Below are 25,010 nucleotides of genomic sequence, written 5' to 3'. Positions count from 1 at the left end.
AACAACGGCTTTATTGAGATATAACTCATGCTTTATGCCTGGGGTACTTCTTTCTAGTGCCTTCTTCATGCATTTAAACACATATTGAAGTTCCCCCCATTGAAAATGTATGGCGTTGTTTTCTGGGAGTTGGACATAAAGCCTATGCTTTCCCACGTATTGTCTGTAGGACAATAAAAAAAAAAAAAAAAAAAACTTGCTTTTTTCCCCCAGAAAAGAGTCGTGAAGAACCGGCCAGTGCTTCTACACACAGCACTGCTTCCTTCTATGTCCTGCTTTGTAGTATTCCAAGTGTGGTCACATCCCAGGTCATAAGTCAGTTCCCCGTGGATGGACACTTAGGCAGATTCCAGGATCTCATATAAATAAAACAATAGCTCTCCTGAGATATAATTCACACACCACACACTTCACCCATCAAAAGTGCACAGTTCAGGGGCTCCCTTGGTGGTCTAGGGGTTAAGGTTCTGTCCTTTCACTGTAGGGGGCATGGGTTTGATCCCTAGTCTAGGAAATTCCACATGCCATGAGGTGTGGTCAAAGGAAAAAAGAAAAAATGCACAATTCAGTGGGTTTTCATATATTCACAGAGTTGTGCTCCATCACTTCAAGTTTAGAGCATTCCATCACATAAAAAGAAACTCCATCCCTATAAACAATCATTCCTCATTCTCTGTTCCCCCAGCCCCCTGGCAACCACTAGTCTGCTTTCTGTCTCTTTGGATGTGTCTGTTCTGGACATTTCATATAAATGGTATCATACCGTGTTTGTTCTCTTGGGACTGGCTTCTCTCATTAAGCTTCATGTTTTCAAGGTTCAGCCACATTATAGAGAGTGTCAGTGCTTCACCCCTTTTTCAGGCTGAATGGTATTCTCTTCTATGAAAAGACATTTTTTATCTTTTTTTTAAATTAGAGGATAATTACCTTACAATATTGTGGTGGTAAAATAGATAGCCACATAAATAGATGGGTTTTTTTGACCATGTGGCATGCAGGCTCTTCCCTGACCAGGGATCGAACCTGTGCCCCCTGCAGTGGGAGAGACCACATTTTGTCATCCATTCCTCCTTTGATGTTTCTGGTTTCTTGCTAAACATCATCGCAGGTCCTCTCATGCAACTTCCTGCTGACACATGGGGCTGCTTCATTCCAGAGACCCCATAATAGCAGGCTTGCACACACACACACACACACACACACACACACACACACACACACACAAATGTGCTGGGTCACAGCCAATGTGCATTTTTGTTGAGAAAGATGCCCTCTCCCCTTCTGCCTTCCCTCTCACATCCTGATTTCTTTCCGCTGTCAGCAGTTCTAGGTTAGCCATGGCAGAAATTTCCAATTGAAGGCTGACTTGTGGACACACAAGTTCTCCCCGGTGGCACGATCTCTTAGGTCAGGGTCCCCAGATGATGCCAGGGGCTGGGCTGCCCTGACAGCTGGTGACCTCCCCAGACATCGACGAGTGCGGGGAGATCCCCGCCATCTGTGCCAGCGGCATCTGCATCAACCAGATCGGGAGCTTCCGCTGCGAGTGCCCTGCGGGCTTCAGCTACAACAGCCTGCTGCTGGTCTGCGAAGGTGCCGCCGCCCCCCTACCCCCACCCCTGGGTGGGATCCTGGTCCTTCTCCCACCCTGTGCTCTCCGGGCAAGTCATTTAAATTCCACAAATCTCAGTTCCCCCCTCTGCCTATGGGGCTAACGCCTTTCTGAGGGGCTCCATCCCACGTCATCCCCCTCCATGTGGTTCTAGCTGCTTCTGGAAAAACCAGGGGGAGGGGGCTGGATTTAGGGTCTGATTCTGCAGGAAAGATTTCCTTTCACTCCCCCCACCTGGCTGGCTGTACTCCCCAGACGTGGATGAGTGCACCAGCGGGGAGAACCCCTGCCAGCAGAATGCCGACTGCATCAACATCGCTGGCAGCTACCGCTGCAAGTGTGCCCAAGGGTACAAGCTGTCGCCAGGCGGGGCTTGTGTGGGTAAGTGGGGACATAGTCGGGAGGTGAGGGAGTAGGACAAAGCCAGACTCTGCCTCCTGCTGGGACTTGGGTAGGGCACGGGCCTGTCCAGACTTTGCTCTTTCGCTGTAGTTTTTTCTTTTTTTTTTTTTTTTGGCCATGTCACTTTACATTAGGGACTTTAGTTCTCGGACCAGCGATCAAACCCGTGCCCCCTGCAGTGGAAGCGCACAGTCCTAATCACTGAAGTTGCCACCTTGGCTGTACTTTGGGGTGGGGGTGCCGAGGGCATCTGTTAACGGGGGAGTCGAGAGGATGAAATGGGAGGTGAAGTGTCTCCCCTGGGGCAACAGCTCACAGGGGAAACTTCTTGGAAGGGTCGGGCTCCCCAACTGCTGCATGAAACGGCTCAGGACATGCTGTGGGTGGGAGCCCTGGGGACACTGTGCTGCCTGCCCTTCCTCAGGACGGAACGAGTGTCGAGAGATCCCGAATGCCTGTAGCCACGGCGACTGCATGGACACAGTGGACAGCTACATGTGTCTGTGTCACCGTGGCTTCCGGGCTTCAGCAGACCAGACCCTGTGCATGGGTAAGAGTGCCCGCCTGCTCCCGCCTCAATGGCCAGGCCATGAGGAGGTCATGGGTCTACACCTCCCCTGGGGTGGGGCTGGTGCTTCTGCTCATCCTGGTTCACTGACTCACAAGTTTGAGTCCTGGCCCCTGACACCTGGGCTGAATAACTTACTCATCTCCCTGCACCTTAGTTTTCTCATCTGTAAAATGGGGATAGTAAATAGTACCAGGGATATATTTCCCATCCATGTGGGCAGGGCTGGGTATCGGAGATGGGGGCTGGGTCCAGTCAGGCCCTCAGTCCCCAAGCTGCCTGTTGCCCTGGGTGAGCTGGCCAGAGGTCGGGGGCTTTGCTCTGGCAGATGTCGACGAGTGTGACCGGCAGCCATGTGGAAATGGGACCTGCAAGAACATTGTCGGCTCCTACAACTGCCTCTGCTTCCCCGGTTTTGTGGCAACACACAACGGAGATTGCGTGGGTAAGCTGCTCAGCCTCAGTGCACCCCCAGTGAAAAGCTGATCCTTGGCTTAAGAGGCACCACCTCTCTGAAATAAAGGATCTCAACCTGGGGATGCCTCCAGTAAAATGACCTCAGGAGATTGAAAAGTAGTTAACCACAAGTTCTCCAAACCCCTGCAGTTGTCAGGTGCCAGGGGTCCCTTCCTAGAGCTTACACTCAGGTTGATAAGAAGGAGATGGCCAATACAGAGAGGAAGGTGAACAGTGAAGGCAAGACGCTGGTAATTTAGTACAGTGGTTGAAAGTGTAGATTACAAGTTCAAGTGGTATGAGTTCAAATCCCAGCTTTGCCATCTGCCAGCTGTGTGACCCTAGGCAAGTCACTTAACCTCTCTGCACTTTACTTTCCTCCTCTGTAAAAAGGAGATTAATAGAAATAGTAGTACCTACCTATCTTAATATCAGAGCAAATTGACTTCTGGACAAAGAATATTACCAGAAATAGAGTCAGTGTATGTATTGTAAGGAGTCAGTTCTCTCAGAAGACATAACAATCATAAATGCTTATGCAGCTAATAATGAGCTTCAAGAGGTAGGAAGTAAAAATTGACAGAACTAAAAATGAAATAGACAAACTCACAGTTATGGTTAGAGACCTCAACTCTCCTCCCTCAGTAATAGAGGGAAAAGTAGAAGATGAGTAAGAATATAAAAAACCTCAACAGTACTATGAACCACCTAGACCCAAATGATATTTATGGAACATTCCATAATATACATTATTCTTAGGTGTACATGAACATTCACCAGGAAAGATCATATTCTGGGCCATAAAACAGTTTTTTTTTAAAAAAATTGAGGTTACACAAGGTAGGTTCTCAGAATGTAAGGGAATTAAACTATTGTAGTAATCAGTCACAAAAAGATCTCCAGAAAATCCTTAAATATTTGGAAATTAAGCAATGTACTCCTAAAGAAGCCATAGATAAAAGAAGAAATCATAAGAAAAATTAGAAAACATTTTGAATTAAGTGAAAATAAAATACAACATAAAATTTGTTGGATGCAGCTAAGGCAGGACCTATAGGCAAATTCATAGCATTACAATGCTCATATTAGAAAATACTAGTGTCTGCTTCATAGGATAGTTGGAGAGTTAATATACAACTGGTATGTAAGTGCTCAATAAATTGAAGTCACAGCCATCAAGTCAATTTTTTGAATAGAAGTGCAAGGGAGGCTCGGAGCCTTAGGCTCTGTGGGTAATGCTGCTGGCCCATCTTCCCTCTGCAGACATGGATGAGTGCACCGCCATGGTGGGGCAGGTGTGCCGATTTGGCCAGTGCCTCAACACGGCTGGCTCCTTCCACTGCCTCTGCAAGGATGGCTTTGAGCTCACAAGTGATGGGAAGAACTGCATAGGTGAGTCTCACCATGGTGTGTGTGTGTGTGTTAGCCACTCAGTCATGTCTGACTCTTTGCGGCCCCATAGACGGTAGCCCTCTAGGCTCCTCTGTCCACGGAATTTTCCAGGCAAGAATATTGGAATGGGTTGCCATTCCTTCACCATGGTGCTGGAAGCCATCTCAGCCAGCCCCTGCTCCAAGCTGACCTGCAGTTGGTACTTTTGAAGGGGCATGACTCCCTTTCATAACCATACATTTATTTTAAGGTATAAAAAGAGAGAACCAGCACATCACATCCACATTTTCACCAGATTTGTGGTTTAGAGAATGGCTGTCTTGAAAATCCAAGTTTTATGATGTATAGAATAGGGGAGCTGCGTGGATGACATGGAAAGCATGAAAGGGGTCTGCAAGTGGCTTGAGATTAGGAACTTCACTCCCCCTTCCCCTGGACAACACCGGCTCCACTTATAACCCTCACCAGGACCCAGAATACTCTTCTCCAGATGTCTCTGTTTTCCCAAGGCTCAGCCCTTCCTCTGGATCCAGGAGGGATTGTCTGGGGGCCCTTGGCCATTATGCTGTGACCATAGGTGCTGGTCTCAGCCCCAGGTGAGTCCCTGATCCCCAGCTAGTACTGAGACCTCTCCTCCTCTCCACAGACACCAACGAGTGTCTCAGCCTTCCAGGAACCTGCCTGCCAGGCACTTGCCAGAACCTCGAGGGCTCCTTCCGCTGCATTTGTCCCCCCGGCTTCCAGGTGCAGAGCGACCATTGTGTTGGTGAGTATCTGGCCTCACCTCCCAGCTCTGGGGCCGGGGGGTGGGGGGGCACCTCTGGGCCTCTGTTCCTCCATCTGTAAAATGGGAATGCCAGCTGGACTGGTGGTGAGTGAAAAGATGCATTTAGGGGACTTCCTTTGTAGTCCAGTGGTATAGACTCCTCGCTTCCAACTCGGGGGACGTGAGTTCGAACCCTGGTCAGGGAGCTAGGATCCCACATGCCTGTGGTGCGGCCAAAAATTAAAAAATAAAACCGAATCACTCACACACACAAGATGCCCTTAGCACAGTGCTCAGTGCAGCTCCATACACTTTTATTGCTATTAAGATGCTCTCTCGGCTCAGGGCGCTCTCTCTCTGTGGCCCCCTGGCTTCCTCATGAATCCCATGAAGTGGGCATGGGTGTGGGTCTCACTGGCCCAAATGTGGAACTCCTCAGTCGATGACTGGTGGTCGAGGACTGGTCTGACCTGAGCTCCAGTATTATTCCACACCTGGGTGACTTGTATATTCCATGCTAATCTGGAGCAGTCTGGCCTGACCACCATTCATTCACTTGGATTAGGCTTGTGTGACCTGGGCTAACCTGGGCCAGTCTGGCCTGAGCAGATGGACTAGTCTAGTATAATGTGAGCTAACTCCATCCACCGTAGGCTAGTGTTACCCAGTCTTGGTTGGTGGTGGGTTAGTCACTCAGGCATGTCTGACTCATTGTGAACCCATGAACTGTAGCTCCCTTGTCCATGGGATTTCCCAGGCAAGAATACTGCAGTAGGTTACCATTCCCTTCTCCAGGGGACCAGTCTTGGTTAGCTCTGTACAAATTTAGTCTCTAATGATGAACTTTTCCTGACCATGACCTCCACCCTGGAGACACCTTCTATGAAAGACACACACACACACACACACACACACACACACTGCCTGCCTGGTGCTCTGGCTCATCCTGAGCCCTGGGGACCCCGCCCCGCAACAGTCCCTGGATCCTCCCGAGCTGGGCTCCCACCCCATCTGCCCCTCCCAGCAGCTGATGCTGCCCCACCAGTGGAGGGCCTGCTGCATCCCCCCTCACTTCACGTCCCTGCCCCTCCAGACATCGACGAGTGCTCCGAAGAGCCCAACCTGTGCCTTTTTGGCTCCTGTACCAACAGCGCCGGAAGCTTTGATTGCCTCTGCCCACCTGACTTTGTCCTGTCTGACAACGGGCACCGTTGCTTTGGTGAGTCTGGAGCCAGGGAGTACCCAGGATGAGGGAAGAGGTGGGAGGTGAGGCGGGGGAAGAGCTACATCACCCAGAGAGGGGACTTGCAGTTTCTTGTGTGGGTCTCCAAGAGCCTTGTCCGGTGTGAAGCTGTCTCTTCTCTCCTGGGTTAGGGCAACTCACCCAGTATTTGTCATTCTGGGAGCCAGTGGTGAGCCAAACCCCTCCGTCTGTCTGTAGAGCCGTATCATGTCAGTGAAGGCTCAGGCTAGGGAATGGGCGTCACTAATGAGAATTTGGGGTCTGAAGTCTGGGGTCCTCTGGCTCTTTGGAATGAGTTGCTTTGCCTCTCCAAGAAGGGGATTCTGATCCAAGAATTAAATGGCTAGGTTGCCCATTCTGCCACAGCTGTGAATGTGGGGTGTTGCTGGAAAGGATTCTCAGATTGTCAGCAAAAGCCCCAGGACTGACCCTCATTGGCCCAGGGTGGGTCACATGTTCGTGCCTGAACCAATCACCACGGAGTGATCTGAGCTGTTCTGATTGGCTGCTGATAGGGTCAGGACCACCCCATTCACAAGAACTGGGGGTGGCTGGCCCTTCTAGCAGTTTCTCTGGGGAATCACCTCCCACAGACACACGGCAGAGTTTCTGCTTCACCCATTTCGAGGCTGGAAAGTGCTCAGTACCCAAAGCTTTCAACACCACCAAGGCCCGGTGCTGTTGTAGCCAGAGGCCTGGCGAGGGCTGGAATGACCCCTGCGAGCTGTGTCCCCAAGAAGGCAGTGGTGAGGCCCCCCCGCCCAGTCTCCCCCGGTCCTTCCTGCCTGCCCCCTCCGTGCCCCCTGCGCCTCCTGGGTCTGCTGTCCTTCCATTCTTCCTCCAGCCTTCCCCACACACAAGGGGATGCCGGAGACTGCACCTGGCCACAGACCCTCACCTCCCTTCCACTCTTGGTGTCCAGTCGCCTTTCAGGAGCTGTGTCCCTTTGGCCACGGGGCAGTCCCAGGCCCAGATGACTCCAGGGAAGGTGAGCTTCTCACCCACGTGCTGAGACCCCACCCCCCGAGGCCACCGCAGCCTCCTGCATTCCTGCCCAGCCCTGTCTGAGCTCTGCCCTGGTTCCCCAGTCTCAGGTTCCCTCTTTGACCCATGGGTGGCCCTGGACAACCCCCCACCTCCTTGAAGGGAAGGAAGAGACCCTGATTGTGGCCAGGGCGTGACAGAGGACTGCAACCCCTGCCGCTTGCAGATGTAAACGAGTGTGCGGAGACCCCTGGCGTCTGCACTAATGGCCTTTGCGTCAACACCGATGGCTCATTCCGCTGCGAGTGTCCCTTTGGTTACAGCCTGGACTTCACCGGTGTCAGCTGCGTGGGTGAGGGACTAGCCCACCCCAGCTTGCTTCCCAGGAAAGGAAGGAGCTGGGGAGGGTACATACCACCCAAGGGAATACCCCGTCTCTCAGCTACTATCACTTTGCCCACCCACCTGTCCATCTCACCAAAGTTTACTCTCTCATTCACTTATTCATTTACTCATTCACTCATTCATTCATGCATTTGCAGAGTTATTCATTTATTCACTCTTTCACCTATTCACTTATTCATTTATTCACACATTCTCACACTTATTCATTCATTCATTTACTTACTCTCTTGCTCATTCATTCACTAGCTTACTTGCTCATTCAGTTACTTCCTCGTCTACTCATTCACCTATTTTTAAAGCTTTTATTATATATTTGTTTTTAATATTTATTTAATTGGCTGCATCAGGTCTTAGTTGCGGCACGCGGGATCTTAGTTATGGTGTGTGAACTCTTCGTTGCAGCATGCAGGATCTTTAGTTTTAGCATGTGAACTCAGTTGCAGCATGTGGGATCTAGTTCCCTGACCAGGCATGGAACCCCGGTCTCCTGCATTGGGAGCGCAGAGTCTTAGCCACCAGGCCACCAGGAAGTCCCTCATTCACGTATTCACTTATTCACTTACCGCATGCCTCTGCCCTGAGTCCAGCCCTCAAGTCTAGCCCTGTCCAGTCTGTAGACACTCAGCAGGAGGCAGACAGGGTCATGTCAAGGGTGAGGGCTCCCTGAAGGCCCTGACCACCCACTTACCTCCCACTGCAGACACAGATGAGTGCTCCATCGGGCACCCCTGTGGGGAAGGTACCTGCACCAATGTCATAGGAGGCTTCGAATGTGCCTGTGCAGATGGCTTCGAACCTGGTCCCATGATGACCTGCGAGGGTAAGGCTCGGCCTGCCCAGACCTGGGGCTGTGAAACAGAGGCTGAGGGAGGGCTGACCTGAGAAAGGGAGAGGAGGTCCTGCAGGCCGACCCCACCCACCCAGCGCCTCCACTGGCCTTTCCAGACATTGATGAGTGCTCCCTGAACCCCCTGCTCTGCGCCTTCCGCTGCCACAACACCAGGGGCTCCTACATGTGCACCTGCCCAGTCGGCTATGCGTTACGAGAGGATGGGGCCATGTGCCGAGGTAGGACCCACACAGGCAGGCGGTGGATGGACAGGGCGCTGGGGCTGTCCATACCTTGGTCCCGAAAGAAAATGAAGAAATAAGAGCTGTGCCTCCAAGAGTGGGAATGAGTACTAAGTCATAAAGTGACGGGAGAGCTGAGACATGCGAGGGTGCAATGGGTGCTCTTTTGTGAGGGGTGCTTCTGCTTTTATTTTTATGAAAGAGGAGCATCTCCTTAGTCTAACAACAGGACTGTGGCTCCGGAGGCCTCTCTGGTGGTGACCGGACATGCCCTGAATGGGCTAGCACAGTGGGGACAGTGACTGTTCCCTCCCCCCCCGGGGACGTGGAAATGTCTAGAGACACTTTTTATTGTCACAGTTGAGTAGAGGTGGGGGTTGCTACAGGTATCAAGTGGCCAAGGTTGCTGTTCAGTATCCTGCACTGGACAGAATGGCCTCCCATCACAAAAAATTTTCGAGTCCCAAATGTCCATATGTAGAGGGTAGAAACCCTGGCCTGGGACTTGGTCCCTCATGGGCTGTTTCAGGGTCATTGTTCCAGGGACCATGGTGAAGGTCACACAGATTCAGAGACCCTGATGTGGGCAGGGGATGCAGGTGTTTGGGGCAGTCCTGACCATCCCCTCCCAGTTGACTTCCCAGGAAGTCTGGGACAGGTGGGGGAGGAACGGGCACTCGGCAGTGCTTCTGGGACCTCCCTCTCTGGGAGGCCACTGGAGAGTGGGAGAGTCCAGATTTTCACAGCCTGGAGTTGAGCCATGAGCACCATCGATCCATGGTCACCCACAGATGTGGACGAGTGTGCAGACGGTGAGCAAGACTGCCATGCCAGGGGCATGCTGTGCAAGAACCTCATTGGCACCTTCGCCTGCATCTGCCCCCCAGGCATGAGGCCCCAGCCGGGCTCCGGGGAGGGCTGCACAGGTACAGAAGGGCTTCCCCATCCCATCCCACCATAGACAGGAGAGTTCAAAGCCAGAGGGCACGCGGGCAGGCAGACATGGGCCCTGGAGGTGGAGGCCAGCTTGGGGGACTCTGGCCTCCCTGCCTCCCCGCCGGCCTGCCTTATCCCTCCTGCCTCAGATGATGATGAATGCCGTGCCCAGCCCAGCCCCTGTGCCAACGGCCGCTGCATCAACACCCTGGGCAGCTTCCACTGCGACTGTGACGAGGGCTACCAGCCCAGCCCCAGCCTCACCGAGTGCCAGGGTGAGTGTGACAAAGTCCCAGTGTGGCACCCCCACCTGGGAGCTCCCCGAGGCGGGGACAGGGTCAGGGCCACCGAGGGGGTTACCCAGCCAGTCCAGACACATGTGTTCATCGCACGCCCCCAGCTTCCCTTCGTCCCTTCAGTCACCACCCCCCCTGAAAGGTGAGAGCATGTCCCCGCTGCCCTGTCTATCATCACACCCAGGAAGAGGCCCTCCCCAAGTTCACAACTTCATGGGGCTAAACCTGGAGGGCACCCCAGTGGTACCAGGTGTCTGAGTGACTTATCTGTCCTGGTCCCCAGTGTCCTTGTCGCCTTCGCTCTCCACACTCTGCTCTTGGAGCAGTCACCGCCCCTCAGTTTCAGGCCAAGCATGTGTATCCAGCTGCCTCCTGCATCACCCCAGCCTCCACGACCCCCAGATGCAGCTCACCCTAGAACAAGTTCAGTACCTGCTCCCCGAACCCCATCTCAGCGATGCCCTGCTTCCCACCCAGACCCCCAAGCCAGCCTCCTCAAGTAATCGGATGACCCCCTCCTCACCTCTATGGACATCACCTCTCTGCTCTGGCCCCACTGTCTGTCCTGGAGGCAACGACCTTTTGCCTCCATGCTACCCCTTGACCATCCGTTCTCCCTGCGGCCAGAGGGATGCTGCCCTTTGGCCTCAGGAAGCCGCCCATATCTGCAGACCAGAGGGTACCCCTCGGATTTGGGGTCTATAGGTTCTGCCACAGTCCAGCCCCAGCCGCCAGAGGGCGTTTCACAGCGCTAGGCCAGGGCGAGAAGGAGGGGGGCAGACTTCCCTGGTGATCCCCTGGTTAAGACTCCACGCTTCCACTGCAGGGAGCTAAGGTTTGATCCCTGGTCGGGGAAGTAAGATCTTCCATGCAGCGTAATGCACCCAAAGGGGGATGAGGGGGAACAACACAGTGCTAGGCGAGAGCAGTTTAGAAGCCACCACCCAGTGGACATGCGCAGTCGTGTAGGAGATGCTGGAACCTCTGCGTGGATTCTCAGCACTGCCGATGCCCTTGGGGAAGGGGAACCTGGATGGATGGCTTGTTCCTCCCGCCCGTCATCTCCACCTGTTCTCCCCAGACATCCGGCTGGGGCCCTGCTTCTCTGAGGTGCTGCAGGCCACGTGCCAGGCTCAGTCCAGCAGAGGTGAGGCCGTCACCAGGGCCGAGTGCTGCTGCGCGGGCGGCCGCGGCTGGGGCCCCGGCTGCGAGCACTGTCCGCTGCCCGGCACGTCCGCCCACCGGAAGTTGTGCCCCCACGGCTCGGGCTACACTGCCGACGGCCGAGGTGGGTAGTGTTCACTATCGTGTGCCTGTGCTGCGGCTGGTGTTAGTGTGTGTGAACCAGTGTGTATGCATCTCCGTGCCGGCGGGTGGGTGGACCAGTGTGAACCACAGCCCATTCGTCGCTCTGGGGGTGTGTGTGCGTGAACTTGGGTGGATGGGTGAGCAAGTGTGTGAACCAAACTGTGTGTGTATGTATGTGTGTGTGTCGTTCGTTCTGGGTTTGTTCTTAGAGTGTGAGAGCGTGTGAGCTGGTGGGCATCTCCGATGAGTGCAAGCTGGTTGAACATGTGAGCTGGTGTGTTGTGTGTGCGAGCTTGTTAGCATGTGTGTGCTGGTGAGGGTGGGGGCTGGGTGGGGAGTTCGCACCAGAAAGTGGATGAGAAGGAGTGAGCTGGTTCAGGATTCAGGTAAGCATCTGTGAGGATGAGCATGTGTGTGAGCGAGTGTGCGTGTCTGACCTGGAGGAACCCATGAGTGTGTGCCCTTGTGATTCTGTAGAAGCGTCTGAGCAGGTGACTGGCATGTCCGTCTCTGCTTCCATGTATGTGTCTGGGGTGTCCTGATGAGGTGTTGCTGGTGAGGCTGTGTGTCCCCCACCCTGAGGGTTCTCAGTGTCCAGTAGGAGGAGCTTCATAAGCCTGAGTGTGGGGATCACAGGGGCTGGCTCCCCAGCTCTGGGTGCAGGGGGGGAAGCAAGGGCTGGCCTTACCTCCTAGGAGAGTGCTGGTGGACCCGAGGGAGGTGGTGTGTCCCGGTGAACGAGGTGGGTAGCCCCAGCCAAGCCCTGCTTGTCCCCAGATGTGGATGAGTGCCGTGTGCTCCCTCGCCTGTGCCCTCACGGTGAATGCATCAATAGCCTTGGCTCCTTCCGTTGCCACTGCCAGGCCGGGTACGCACCTGACATCACTGCCACAGCCTGCCTAGGTGAGCCCCCCACCCTCCCCCGAGGCTCTCCTTACGGCACCTGCCACACACTTCCATGATAAAACCAAGTCCAGAAAGCAAAGTGGCTTTCTTTCCTCCACCCCATCCTGTTTGGGCTGCTTTCCTCCTGTTATTTGGTGCATCCTAAGATTTTCAATTACATTGTGTAGCAGGGGTTCATCTAAATCAGGGTCAGCAATCTCTTGCCCAAAGGCTGAATCCGGCCCTCGGCTTGTTTTGTTAATAAAGTTTTATTGTCACACAGCAGTGCCTGTTTGTCTCCTCACCCTCTGTGGCTGTTTTTTCCTGCTACAAAGCCAGAGTTGAGTAGTTGGAATTAAGACCACAAAGCCAAATATATTTACTCTCTGGCTTTTTGCAGAAAAAAAAAAAAGCCAGTTCCTTGGGTAAGCCCACAGATTCTGGTTGTCTAGGGTCTGGGAAAGAGGCCTCAGCTGGGCCTGGGTGGAGACCCCTGCCCCTGAGCCCCCAGGAATGTCTGTCTGACCCTCCTGAGCGCTGTGTCCCCTCTAGACGTGGATGAGTGCAGCCAGGCCCCCACGCCATGTCCCTTCCTCTGCAAGAACACCGAGGGCAGCTTCCTGTGCGCCTGCCCCCGTGGCTACCTGCTGGAGGAGAACGGCAGGGTCTGCCGAGGTGACATCCCTCTTCCCGCACCCACGCCCCGTGGGGCTCTGTCCCTGTCCTCCCCAGGGGCTCCCCCTCCCGCTGCATGGGGTCAGCTTCCGTCTCCAGGGCGTCTCCCCCGGGAAGCCCCCAGCCCTGGCAGGCCCTGCCCTGAGCCCACCGGGGCCCTCTGTGTCACAGACCTGGATGAGTGCTCCTCCAGGCAGCACAACTGCCAGTTTTTCTGCGTCAACACCATCGGTGGCTTCACCTGCCGCTGTCCTCCCGGCTTCACCCAGCGCCACCAGGCCTGCTTTGGTGAGTCCCCCCAGCCCTCCTTGGCAGCATGACCCCAGCCTTCACCAGATAAGAAGCAAAGGCACAGTGTGGGCCAGATGTCAGGGACACAGGGGTGATCAAAGTCCTTGTCCTGTCGCTGTTTACATCCTGGTGGTGTCTTGGACCTCAGTCTTCTTCCTCGCCCGAGGGACCTAGGAGGCCACGCTCAGGAGTCTCTCTGACCTTGGCCCAGGACACCTACCCTCACCTCTGACCTGCTGAGTCTATCCCTTAGGGCTTCTCCAGGGTGCTCCTAAAAGCCGAGGGTCTTATACAGTCCACACCCGTGACTTTTTAGTGTCTTGTGACCTGGGAGAACCAGATCTCCCCCAAGGGCCGAGCCCAGTCACAGGTGGCTTTGTTTGGGCTCCCATGATCTCAGCTAACAGATACTGAACACCTGTGTACTAGGCAGTGCTCTAGACCAGAAATCAGCAGACTCCAGCCATCAGGTCAAGCCCAGACCCCTGCTTGCTTTTGTCAATAAAGTTTTATTGGCACAAAAGGCATGCCCATTCATTTACATGTGGTCTGTGGCTGCTTTTGCTACAACAGCAAAGCCTAGTAGTTGCAACAGGGTAAATGATATTTCCTACCTGGTCCTTTACAGAAGTAGTTTGCTTCATCTTGTTCTAGACCCCGAGGGTACAGGACATGATTCAGTTATACATAGGGTGGTTAAGTCGCTAAGTTGTGTCCAACTCTTTTGTGACCCCATGGATTATAGCCCACCAAGCTCCTCTGTCCATGGAACTTCCCAGGCAAGAGTACTAGGGTGGGTTGCCATTTCCTTCTGCTGTTTCTGTCCCAACCCAGGGGTTGAACCTGCATCTCCTGCATTGGCAGGTGGATTCCTTAAGAATGAGCCAACAGATGTATGGCACATGTGTACGTATACACATATCTATTCTTTTCCCATATAGGTTATTACAGAATATTTAGTAGAGTTCCTTGTGAATATTTAGTAGGTCCTTGTTGGTTATCTATTTTATATATAGTAGTGTGTGCATATTAATCCCAAACTCCTACTAATTCATCCCTCCCCCTCGCCTTTTCCGCTTTGGTAACCATAAACTTTTTTACTGTGTCTATGAGTCTGTTTCTGTTTTATAAATAAATTCATATACGTCATATTTTTAGATTCCATATATAAGTGATATCATATGATACTTGTGTTTCTCAGTCTGACTTACTTCACTTAGTATGACAATCTCTAGGTCCAACCGTGTTACTGCAAACAGCATTATTTCATTCATTGTAGTATTACTAACCATAGTCACCATGCTGTACACTACATCCCATGATTTATTTATTTTTAACTGGAAATTTGTGCCTATGACCCCCTTAACGCCTTTCACTCACCCCCCACAAAACCCTTCTCTAACAACCACGAATTTGTTCTCTGTCTATGAGCTTGGCTTTCTTATTTTGTTTTTAGATTCCATATATGTGGGATCATATGGCATTTGTCTTTTTCTGTCCAACTGATTTCATCTTAGCAGAATAGTCACAAGGTCAACCAACCATGTTGTCATAAACAGCAGGATTTCCTTTTTTATAGCTGAATAATATTCCATTGTACGTATGTAACACATTTTTCTTTTTTCATCTGTGTTTGGACACTTAGGTTGTTTCAGGTCTTGGCTATTCTGAATAATGCTGCAGTGATCATGGGGCTGTGGATATCTTTTCGAGTTAGTGTTTTCATTTTCTTTGGATAAACACACCCATAAGAGGAGTCACTAGGAGGCCTGCAATTTTAAAACAGAATTGATGACAAGCCTCACCGAAAGAGGAAATTTGAGCAAAGGTTTGAAGGAGATGAACCATGTGCATATCTGGTAAAGGAGTGAGCATCTGCAGCCATGAAATGACAGGCATTCCCCTTTTTCCGTTGCTGTTGTTCAGGCACTTTCCCTCCTTCCTGAGGTGAGCACACTTAACATGGCATCTGTGTGTATGCAGTTGCATGCATGTGCACACAAAGGCTTAGAAGACCCAATTCCGCCTGTACCCAGGAGAGCGTTTAGGTTCCCACAGGGATGTGCCTGGTGTCGAGAATCTTCACACTCGATGAAGAAGATGTGCGCTATATATATGTGTGTGTATAGTGGAATACTACTCAGCCATAAAAAAGGATGAAATAATGCCATTTGCAGCAACATGAATGAACCTAGAGATTGTCATGCTAAGTGAAGTCAGACAGAGAAAGACATATACCATATCACATCACTTAACATGCAGAATCTAAAATATGGCACAAGTGAACCTATCTACAAAATAGAAATAGGCTCTCAAATATACAGAACAGATTTGTGGTTCCCAAGGAGGATGAGGTGGGGGAGAGATTGATGGGGAGTTTGGGATTAGCAAATGCAAATTTAGTACAGAGAATAGATAGACATCAAGGTCCTACTATATAGCATGCTGCTGCTGCTGCTGCTAAGTCGCTTCAGTCGTGTCTGACTCTGTGCGACCCCATAGACGACAGTCCACCAGGCTCTGCCATCCCTGGAATTCTCCAGGCAAGAATACTGGAGTGGGCTGCCATTTCCTTCTCCAGTGCATGAAAGTGAAAAGTGAAAGTGAAGTCGCTCAGTCGTGTCTGACTCTTCCCGACCCCATTGCGGCCCACCAGGCTTCTCTGCCCATGGGATTTTCCAGGCAAGAGTGCTGGAGTGGGTTGCCATTGCCTTCTCCGACTGTATAGCATAGGGTATTCAATATCCTATAATAAGCCACAATGGAAAAGAACATGAAAAAAAAAAATATATATATATATATAACTGAATTACTTTGCTATGTACAAGAAGCCAATGCAGCATTGTAAAGTAACTTCATTTGAATAAGATAAATTTTAAAAAATTAAAAAGTAAGGACTTTCCTGGCAGTCCAGTGCTTTAGACTCTGTGCTTCCACCACATGAGGTGTGGGTTCAGTCCTTCATTAAGGAACTTAAGATTCCACACACCGTGTGGTGTGGCCAAAACAAATATTTTTTTAATTAAAAAAATTTTTTAATAATAAAAGGATCTCCAAACTCAAGGAAGCCCAGATTAGGATTCCCCTAAGAAATGTGTGGTTCATCCTGCGTGATCCTAGTCCCAGTGCACTTTACCACTGTGGGTCATGACCACCATGGCAATGTTGCCTGGTAACCAGGTTGTCTTGGCTCAGGCTGCCATGACAAAGTATCATAGACTGGGTGGCTTTAAAAACAAACATTTATTGCTGGCTCTGAAAGCTGGAAATCTGAGATTAAGGTCAGGTTGTGGTGAGGCTCTCTTCCTGGCTTGCAAACAGCTGCCTTCCTCGCATGGGGGAGAAAGAACAGAAGTAATCTCTCTGATGTCTCTTACAAGGGCACCAATCCCATCATGAGGGCACCAATCCCCACCCTCATGACCTTATCTAACCCTAATCACCACATGAAGGTCTTGCCTTCTAATACCATCACTTTGGGGTTAGGGTTTCAACATGGGGATTTGGTGGTAGTGGCGGAGGCGGATGGGAACCCACACACAGTCAGTCCATGACTCTGGCTGATATCCCACAATTGTCAGATTTCCATGAGGACAGGGTGCAGTGGTTACCCCAGGTCATTTTCCCAGAGAAGGAAAAGGGTCTTTGTTAATTTTATGTTGAGCACTGTCCCAGTGCTTCATGTGATTAGGTTAATTTAATTCTCATAAACACAATGAGGTAGATATTATCATCTCTACACTACAGCTGGTGAAACTGAGGCACAGAGAGGGTAAGCCAGTTGCCCTAAGTCACACAGCGTTTAGGTGGTAGAGAGTCAAATGAAGTCCTATTTCTGTGTGATCTCAAATGTTTGTGACGTTTCTGTGAAGTGGGCAGTGTTCTGGACCTCCTTTCACAGTGGGGGAAACGGAGGCCTCGGAGAGGTTAAGGTGTGTCTGGAACAGTTGATCAGGTGGTAGGCCTGGCATCACGGTGCCCCTACCACCAGGTGGCCCTGTCTGTCCTCTGTAGACAATGACGAGTGCTTGGCCCAGCCTGGCCCATGTGGTACCCGGGGGCGCTGCCACAATGCCCCAGGCAGCTTCAGCTGTGAGTGCTATCAAGGCTTCACCCTGGACAGCTCCGGTCATGGCTGCAAAGGTAGAGCTGGGCTTGGAAGTGAGGTCTAGACGTCGGGGGTGGCCCTGGGGGCTGCCTGGCCAGCCTCTTGTCCTCTTTCTCCATCTCATAGACGTGGATGAATGCAATGGGCCTCATCGCTGCAAGCATGGCTGTCAGAACGAGCTGGGGGGCTATCGCTGCAGCTGCCCCCAGGGCTTCACCCCACACTCCCAGTGGAGCCAGTGTGTAGGTGAGTGGGGGGGCCTGGGAGGAAGCTGACCCCCAATCAGAATCTGTCCAAACTTGGTGACTGGGAACCGCTCCAAGGGCAGGATGCTGTGATAAGCAAGACTACCTAAAGGTCCGATGGGCTGGTCTAGAAGTTAGTTGAGTTCCCTGATGCTGGGGAGGCTAGGGAGTCAGGCGTCTGCAGAGCCAGTGTGGCAGAGTGGTAGTCATTTCTCAGGGAGTGGTAGTCTAGATTCAGCGGAGAGTCTGAGATGTGCCTAGGATCACTGAGAAAGTGTGCTGGGATTGATTAGTGATGTCTGCCATGAATGTGGCAATGGAAATAAGTATATGTATGCTACATCTTTTGTCATACCTGTTGCAGATGCCCTGAGTTTGAGGGACTAGTCTTCTGCCTTCCCTCCAGCCTTCCTCGTTGCACAGTGTTCTTTGCTGCTCCTAACGACAGCCTCATCCTCAGCTCTCCTCTTCTTTCTCCCCTGCAGTCTAGTCTTCACATTCTACCCACGTGGGAACCACTCTCCTGCGACCTCTCCATCACCTTTCCTTGGCCTTTGCCTTCCGCCTCCTCTGCTCTGGGTATCACTGTCTGCCCCTCCCGGACTCTCCATCCACTGTGACTCGGCTTGTTCTCTTGCCACTGCCTCCAGCACTGCCTTCTGTCTGGCCCCTCCTCTGGCCCCTCCTGCCCCTCCTGGTGGGTCCTCGGCCAAGTTCTCCATCTTTTGCCCTGTCTCATGTGTTTGTTGTCCCCTGGGAGCCCACAGGTCATCGCCTCGTTGGCCAGTCCCTGTTTCCCAGCCTGTCTCCTGCTCTGCATACTTACTTATTCATTCCTTTGGCAATGGTTTGCCCAGGACCTGCCTCATTCAGGCCCGGTGGATGCAGAAGTGAGCTGAGATCAGACTCCATTGCTACCCACTCGTTGTCCAGTCTCAAGGGGGAGACAGGGATCAATTACACCAGTGGTTCTCAACCAGGTGCCATTTTGAAGTGTCTTGGAGATACTTTTGATGGTCACAACTGGGCCCTGGGTGCTCCTGGCTTTTAGTGGGTGGACAGCCCCCCAAAACAGAGTGAAATGGTCTCAAACAACAGTAGTGCCAAGGGGAGAAATTTTGTTCCAAGAACATCCCACCATTTAGGAATTCCTGGAAATTTTTTTGTATTCGACGTTTTTTCTTTTCTTTTCCCAGCCACACTGCACAGCATGTGGGATCTTAGTTCCCCAATCAGGGATCACACCCATGCCCCTGTAGTGGAAGCATAGAGTCTTAACCACCGGTCCACCAGGAAGTCCCTAGGATTCCTGGGAAATTTGGAGAAATGCTTCAAAGGAGAATCACGGGATCCAGGGTGGGGAGGTGAAGTATAGGGGCCGACAGACCTAGTCCAAGGACTCACAGGGAGTTTGATGGAGGTTTGTTTTCTTAATAGCTTTATTTATTTATTTATGGCTGTGATGGGTCTTCATTGCTGTGCAGGCTTTTCTCTAGTTGCAGTGAGTGGGTTCTCATTTCAGTGGCTTCTCTTGTTGCAGAGCATGGGCTCAGTAGTTGTGGCACACGGGCTTAGTTGGTCAGCCATATATGGGATCTTCCTGGATCAGGGATCGAACCTGTATCCCCTGCATTGGTGGGCAAATTCATTACCACTGACCCACCAGAGAAGCCCCCGATGGAGGTTTTGACACTGGTCTTGGCCTTGAAGAAGGAGCGGGAGTTGCTTCATGGGGACGGGAGCAATGCAGGTGGGGGGCTCAGGAGATCCGAAGGTGGCCTCCCTGCCCCCCACCTCCCGCCCTCTCTCCCCCTCCCCATCCACAGATGAGAACGAGTGTGTCCTGTCACCCTCGGCCTGCGGCAGTGCCGCCTGCCACAACACACTGGGCGGCTTCCGCTGCGTCTGCCCCTCAGGCTTCGACTTTGACCAGGCCCTCAGGGGCTGCCAGGACGTGGACGAGTGTGCGGCTCGGAGCGGCCCCTGCAGCTACAGCTGTGCCAACACCCCCGGTGGCTTCCTGTGCGGCTGCCCTCGAGGCTACTTCCGGGCTGGGCAAGGGTGAGGGGCTTGAGTGGAGTGAACCCAGAGCCCCCCATACCCCGGGAGTGCACACACACTCGCGGGCCCACATGCAGGCATGTATATACCTGTACGCTGAGAAGTGGTGCGGAGGCCCAGCAACACCTGTGGATGTGCACACACAAGCTCACACCCCACTGTAGTGTGTCATTGACCTGTATACCTTCATCTGCTCAGTGCTAATATACCCAAGTGTGCACAGGGCTCACACCTGTGCCAACATGCCTGGGTACCCTTGTGCATTCCTGTATCCTCGTGTGCACATGTGTGCAAGCCCATGTTGACAGGGTGTATGCAGGTTCGCACCCACACCCACGTAAGTCAAGGGCTGCACACACACATGTAGGTGCATGCCAAGCCTCACTGGCACACTCATCTTCGTCCCCATGGGCAGTGTGGCTCCAAGTGGAGTGTAGGGCGGTGGAGTGGCTGGGGAGGTCCCACCAGCCTGACTCACCTGTCCCCTGTCCTGGCCTAGGCACTGTGTCTCTGGCCTGGGCTTCAACCCGGGACCCCAGGATGCCCCAGATGAGGGGGAGCCGCTCTCGCCCGAAGCCTGCTACGAATGCAAGATCAACGGCCAGCCCTCTCGTGACCGGCCACGGCGCAGCACCCGTAGGGACCACCAGGTGCCGGGGGGGTGCACTGGGCATGGGGAGCAGCCAGGGGACGGGCAGAGATGAGGAGCACAGACTCCAGATCACAGCTATCCCCCGTGTCATGGTGCCTGCCTGCGTCTTCTTGTACTTTCTCAGCCCGAGGATTCCCCTTGGGAGCTCTCGGGGGTCACAGGCCCCTCAAACACCCCAACTTGCTCCCAGTGACAAGTCAGACCCTCCCACACAGACCCTGGGTGTGATGCCTCCTGGGGATCCTTTCCATGGCACTTGGATGCAGGAGAGATGCCTTGAGGCCCCAAACCTGCCTATGCCCTGGGACTTGTCACCTGTCACCTGGCTGGGACAGCCCTCTCTCAGAGTCCCTCTGGGTTTAGGCACCAGTAACCCTCAAAACAGCCAGCTTAACCCCTTCTTCCCTCCCCTTCCTTCAGACCCTCTGCCTCTGCACCTCTTTCCAGTACCCATGATGCTCCTGGAACTATGCCCAGGCCTCCTGAACCCTCCTTGTCTCTGGAAATTGCAAGGGTCTCCCCCCCCTCCCCACTACACTCTCAAGAACAGCAGAGCAGTTCTGCAGTTTAACCCCTTTGGCCCCTGGGGCCACTCCAGCCATGGCCCTGACCCCACCAGATTGTGTGGGGAGGATGTTTTTGTCACAGATTCAGCTTGCTTGTGCTTCAGCTGAACAGTCCCTGAGGCCACGTCTGGCCAGTCTTGCCACCATCCCCTCTAAGGCATCTGAAAGCTAAGCATTTGTTGAGCACCTGCTGGATACATGTGCTGCTCTAAGCACTTCTTTTGCTTTTCTTTTCCTTCTAGTTGTTGTTTTCCCCTTTCTGGGAAAAACCATGTGGGTATATTGCCTCTGTTGCCATTATTTTTGTAAGCTTCACAGGGATAAGGCCCAGTGTCTCAGGTTTGCCACTGTTTCACCAGTCCTTGAAACTCAGTAAGAGTGACTGGAGTGGTTGTCAGGGCTCCTAGCATGGACCCAAGCAGATCTAGGCAGAAGCAGGCTGGGTCTTGTGGTTTTGCTTGCAATACCCATAGACTGCCAGCAGGTGTCACTAAGAGTGCATGTCTAGCAGCATTGCTGGTGAAGGGCTAAATCTCTGAAACTGAAGGGCAGGGGAAGGAGGGGCACGGACAGGAATAGCTTTCACTTTCAGGCAACAGCAAAACACCCCCGTCAGCATGTAAATTAGGCAGAACAAACAGCTCTGCCCAGAGCAAAGGAGACGAAAACACAGATAACCTCCTGTGGGATTGGACGCATCACCCAGCCACGGTCAGCCTGCCATTGAGGTTTGCTGGCTTATTCAGGGGTCCTGTCTGGCTGCCAGGGCCAGGAAGCATTCAGAGGAGCTCAGATAAAGAGGGGTTTGTCATCTGCACACAGCGGGGCTCTCAGAGAGCCCAGATGCAGGAAGTGCGGCAGGCCTCCGGAACTGGAGCGATACTGGGCAGCTCCTCTGTCTGGCTCCTCTGTGTTTCTGTCACTGTGTGTCTGGGGCTGGCTCTTGCTGCAATGCCCATGGTCATAACTCTAGCCACCCCAGACCACCTTTGAGTGACCTTAGCGTTTTGGGGCCTGATGCCGTCTGACTGCCTCCTGGTCTGGGTTGTTGTTCGGTTGTCAAATCGCATCTGACTCTGTAACCCCATGAACTGCACCATGCCGGGCTTCCCTGTCCTTCACTGTCTCCAGGAGTTTGCTCAAACTCATGTCCATTGAGTCAGTGATGCCATCCAACTATCGTCCTCTGTCGTACTCTTCTTCTTTTGCCCTCAATATTTCCCAGCATCAGAGTCTTTTCCAATGAGTTGGCTCTTCACATCAGGTGGCCAAAGTATTGGAGCTTCAGCTTCAGCATCAGTTCTTCCAATGAGTATTCATGGGTTGATTTCCCTTAGGATTGACTGGTTTGATCTCCTTGCAGTCCAAGGGACTCTCAAGAGTCTTTTCCAGCACCACAGTTGGAAAGCATCAATTCTTTGGTCTGGGTATCTGACGGGGAATCCTCTATTTCTTCCATCCAGACTGGCAGGGATCCAAGTAAGGTCCCTCGGTCAAAACAAGGGGTCTGAAGTCAGCCTGGCTCCCCCTCTTTGCTTTCCACTTGGGAACCAGTTTTCACCTTCACCCTCTGTCTACAGCCCAAGCTGACCATTGGCCTTGTGGGTGGAGGGCTAGACAGGAGTCAAGGGCATTGAGTGGTCCCTTTTTTACTCCACTTTAGAGACTGGCTGAAAGTCTCCTCTTGGCCCCCTGCCTCCCACCATACCCTGGCATTCTGATTTCTCCGAGCCCCTGCCATCATCCACCCGGTCTTTCTCCCCAGGCGAGCCTGGCCAGCCTTGACACGGAGGCTCCGCTGACCTTGGGACTGAACCTCTCCTGTCTGGGCCAGGCCCAGCACATCCTAGAGCTGAGGCCAGCGCTGGAGAGTCTGGGGGGCCGCATCCGCTATGTCATTGCCCGCGGCAACCAACGAGGCTTCTTCCGCATGCATCACCTTCATGGTCTCAGCTCCCTGCAGCTGGGGCGCCGGAAGCCAGGGCCTGGCACCTACCAGCTGGAGGTTGTGAGTGTGGCCGAGCCCTGGGGCACCCAGCCAGAGGGGCGGCCGGGGGGCCGAGCCTTGCGGCTGAAGGTGCAGTTGCAGCTACTGTAATCCGGGGGTTCCCACACCTCCCACCTAGCCCCAGGCACCCCCTGCAACCTGATTTTCAGACTCACCACCTGGGCACTGCCCCACTCCTGCCTCCTTCCACGGGGTTTTGGGGAAACTGATGTCACTCTGTTTGCTATGACCCACCCCTCCACCGGGAGACCCTAGTGACAAGCCCTGGACTCAGTGGGCCCCAGGGTCCCCATGTGGTCCTCCTCTCCAGAGGTGGGAGATTTGGAAGGCGGGAGGGTTCGATCCCCTGCAGCAATGGCCGACCAGGTGGAACCCCAAAACTCAGGAAGAGTGAAGTGCTATCCTCTGACCTCAAGCGAGCCCGGCCTCTACCCGAGGGACCCCGACACTGTTTCCTGGAGACAGCTGGCAGCCGCAGCTGTGTGCCCCCTCCACTTCTACAGCCAGGGTCCAGGAGGGCCCTGGGTTTCACTGTATCTGGTCAATCTCAGGCTGAAACTTCTGCACTGCAGGGGGTCGGGAGGCCATGGGAATGGGTGGCTGGAGTGGGCCTAAGGCTCGTCTCTTCCATCAGAAGAGCACGCGGGGCCCCAGCTCAGTCACTGATGTGCAACCATGTTCATCATCCCCACGGGGAGCTGAGCTAAGGTTCTGAGGATACTTTCATATCAGAAGCAGAGACAACAATAAAGTTATTTTGGGTTAAGCACGTCCTTTGGCAAGTTCTGGCAGTAAAGGCTGTTCTTGGCAGGGCCAGGCAGGGCTTACGAGGAGGGGACCAGGAGGGCAGCAGCTTTGGGAAGCATGAGCTTCTGCCCCAGGTTCTGAGGAGGAAGGGTGTAGGTGAGATGGGTGAAAACCAACACTGCATCTTGGGGCATCATCCCAGGGTGCAGGTAGGTTCTGCCAACTTCAGACCTGGGAGTTCTGGCACAAAGTCAGGCTGCAGTGCTAACCACGGGTTCCCTCGAGGGTTTACCATCACTGATAATAATGATTCATGAGCCTAGACAACATACTATACCAGGCACCATTCCAAGTATTTTACCATTACTGACCCATTTGGTCTTTCTTACTGAGTCCAAGCTCGCACACTGCTCACTGCACGACAGGTCGATAAATCGAGAGATGAGATGTTGGGGCAAAGAATAGCAACTTTATTCAGATAGCCAACAAACTGAGAAGATGGTGGACTTGTGCCCCAAAGGAATGTGTTGCCTGAGTTGAATCCAGGCTTCTTTTATACTAAAAGGGGAGGGTGTGAAGTCAAACCAATTTCCTGGTTCTGGTCAGCCTCCAGAGGGGAGGGGATGTGTTAATTTCTTCCTTCCTGCAGTCGTTCACAGGTGGGCCTGGCCTGGATGTCTCCTGTAAGCTAATCAAAGGTGTTTTAGCTTTGTGCTCATTACCTGGGAAGCAGGGTTCCCAGAGATGGGTCATTATGTATAATTTAAGCTTATAGGCAACATCCTTTTAGTGATTAACTTGAAATAGGATACAAAAAGCTCTTCCCTGTTACATATATAACCCCGTGGAATAAGTACTGTTACTCTCATCCCCATTTTACAGATAGGAAAACTGAGGCTGAGAGAGATTGAGCAACCTGACCAAGGCAACACCAAGGTACAAGTAGAAGAACCGAGTTCAAAGTCAGGGAACCTTGCCCGGTTGGGCTGGATCTACTGAATTTGATGGCCAAGCTCAATAGACTCATCGTGTTAAGGTTAAGCTTGTGCAGGTGCTTTGATGTGTAACAAATGATAGCATATTTAGTTCCCATGAACTTGTATGAGGCAGGCAGTGTTACCACCTCCGTTTTACAGAAGGGAAACCAAGGCTTCAGGAGTTTGTGGAACCTGCTCCGGGCACCCACAGAGTGTAGTGGGACCAGGACATTCCGCCGAGTCTGCACCCTGGCCCCCGACCACTTATTGTCCTCTAGGGATGGTACATTTGGGTCTCATCTGGAACATTCTCTGTCATGGTGGAAACGGAGGCCGCACAGTTGGGTGGCTCGACC

General features: G+C 52.8%; 1 protein-coding gene across 3 annotated transcripts in view; it reads left to right on the top strand.

Moving 5' to 3' along the window:
- The window catches only part of FBN3 (fibrillin 3), a 69,148-nt gene extending 45,449 nt beyond the window's left edge, over positions 1–23,699 (top strand). For 2 of the 3 annotated variants that reach the window (XM_070464803.1, XM_070464802.1), the window contains 23 exons: positions 1,468–1,593; positions 1,868–1,993; positions 2,439–2,564; positions 2,911–3,027; positions 4,302–4,430; positions 5,077–5,196; positions 6,290–6,415; positions 7,033–7,185; positions 7,362–7,427; positions 7,650–7,775; positions 8,529–8,648; positions 8,774–8,896; positions 9,691–9,825; positions 9,985–10,110; positions 11,213–11,419; positions 12,217–12,342; positions 12,877–12,999; positions 13,171–13,287; positions 17,305–17,433; positions 17,525–17,644; positions 19,470–19,704; positions 20,204–20,354; positions 22,688–23,699. In XM_070464803.1, coding sequence (XP_070320904.1) covers positions 1,468–1,593; positions 1,868–1,993; positions 2,439–2,564; positions 2,911–3,027; positions 4,302–4,430; positions 5,077–5,196; positions 6,290–6,415; positions 7,033–7,185; positions 7,362–7,427; positions 7,650–7,775; positions 8,529–8,648; positions 8,774–8,896; positions 9,691–9,825; positions 9,985–10,110; positions 11,213–11,419; positions 12,217–12,342; positions 12,877–12,999; positions 13,171–13,287; positions 17,305–17,433; positions 17,525–17,644; positions 19,470–19,704; positions 20,204–20,354; positions 22,688–23,020 — 3,260 coding nt within the window. In that variant the 3' untranslated portion in view covers positions 23,021–23,699. Of the gene's footprint in view, positions 1–1,467; positions 1,594–1,867; positions 1,994–2,438; positions 2,565–2,910; positions 3,028–4,301; positions 4,431–5,076; positions 5,197–6,289; positions 6,416–7,032; positions 7,186–7,361; positions 7,428–7,649; positions 7,776–8,528; positions 8,649–8,773; positions 8,897–9,690; positions 9,826–9,984; positions 10,111–11,212; positions 11,420–12,216; positions 12,343–12,876; positions 13,000–13,170; positions 13,288–17,304; positions 17,434–17,524; positions 17,645–18,128; positions 18,216–19,469; positions 19,705–20,203; positions 20,355–22,687 lie in introns of those variants that run through there. The other variant, XM_070464804.1, reaches the window with a different exon arrangement.
- The last annotated feature ends 1,311 nt before the right edge of the window (positions 23,700–25,010 follow it).

Source organism: Odocoileus virginianus, chromosome 3 (assembly GCF_023699985.2).
Source record: "Odocoileus virginianus isolate 20LAN1187 ecotype Illinois chromosome 3, Ovbor_1.2, whole genome shotgun sequence".
Classification (NCBI taxonomy): domain Eukaryota; kingdom Metazoa; phylum Chordata; class Mammalia; order Artiodactyla; family Cervidae; genus Odocoileus; species Odocoileus virginianus.
This window is presented reverse-complemented; position numbering and strand designations above follow the sequence as displayed.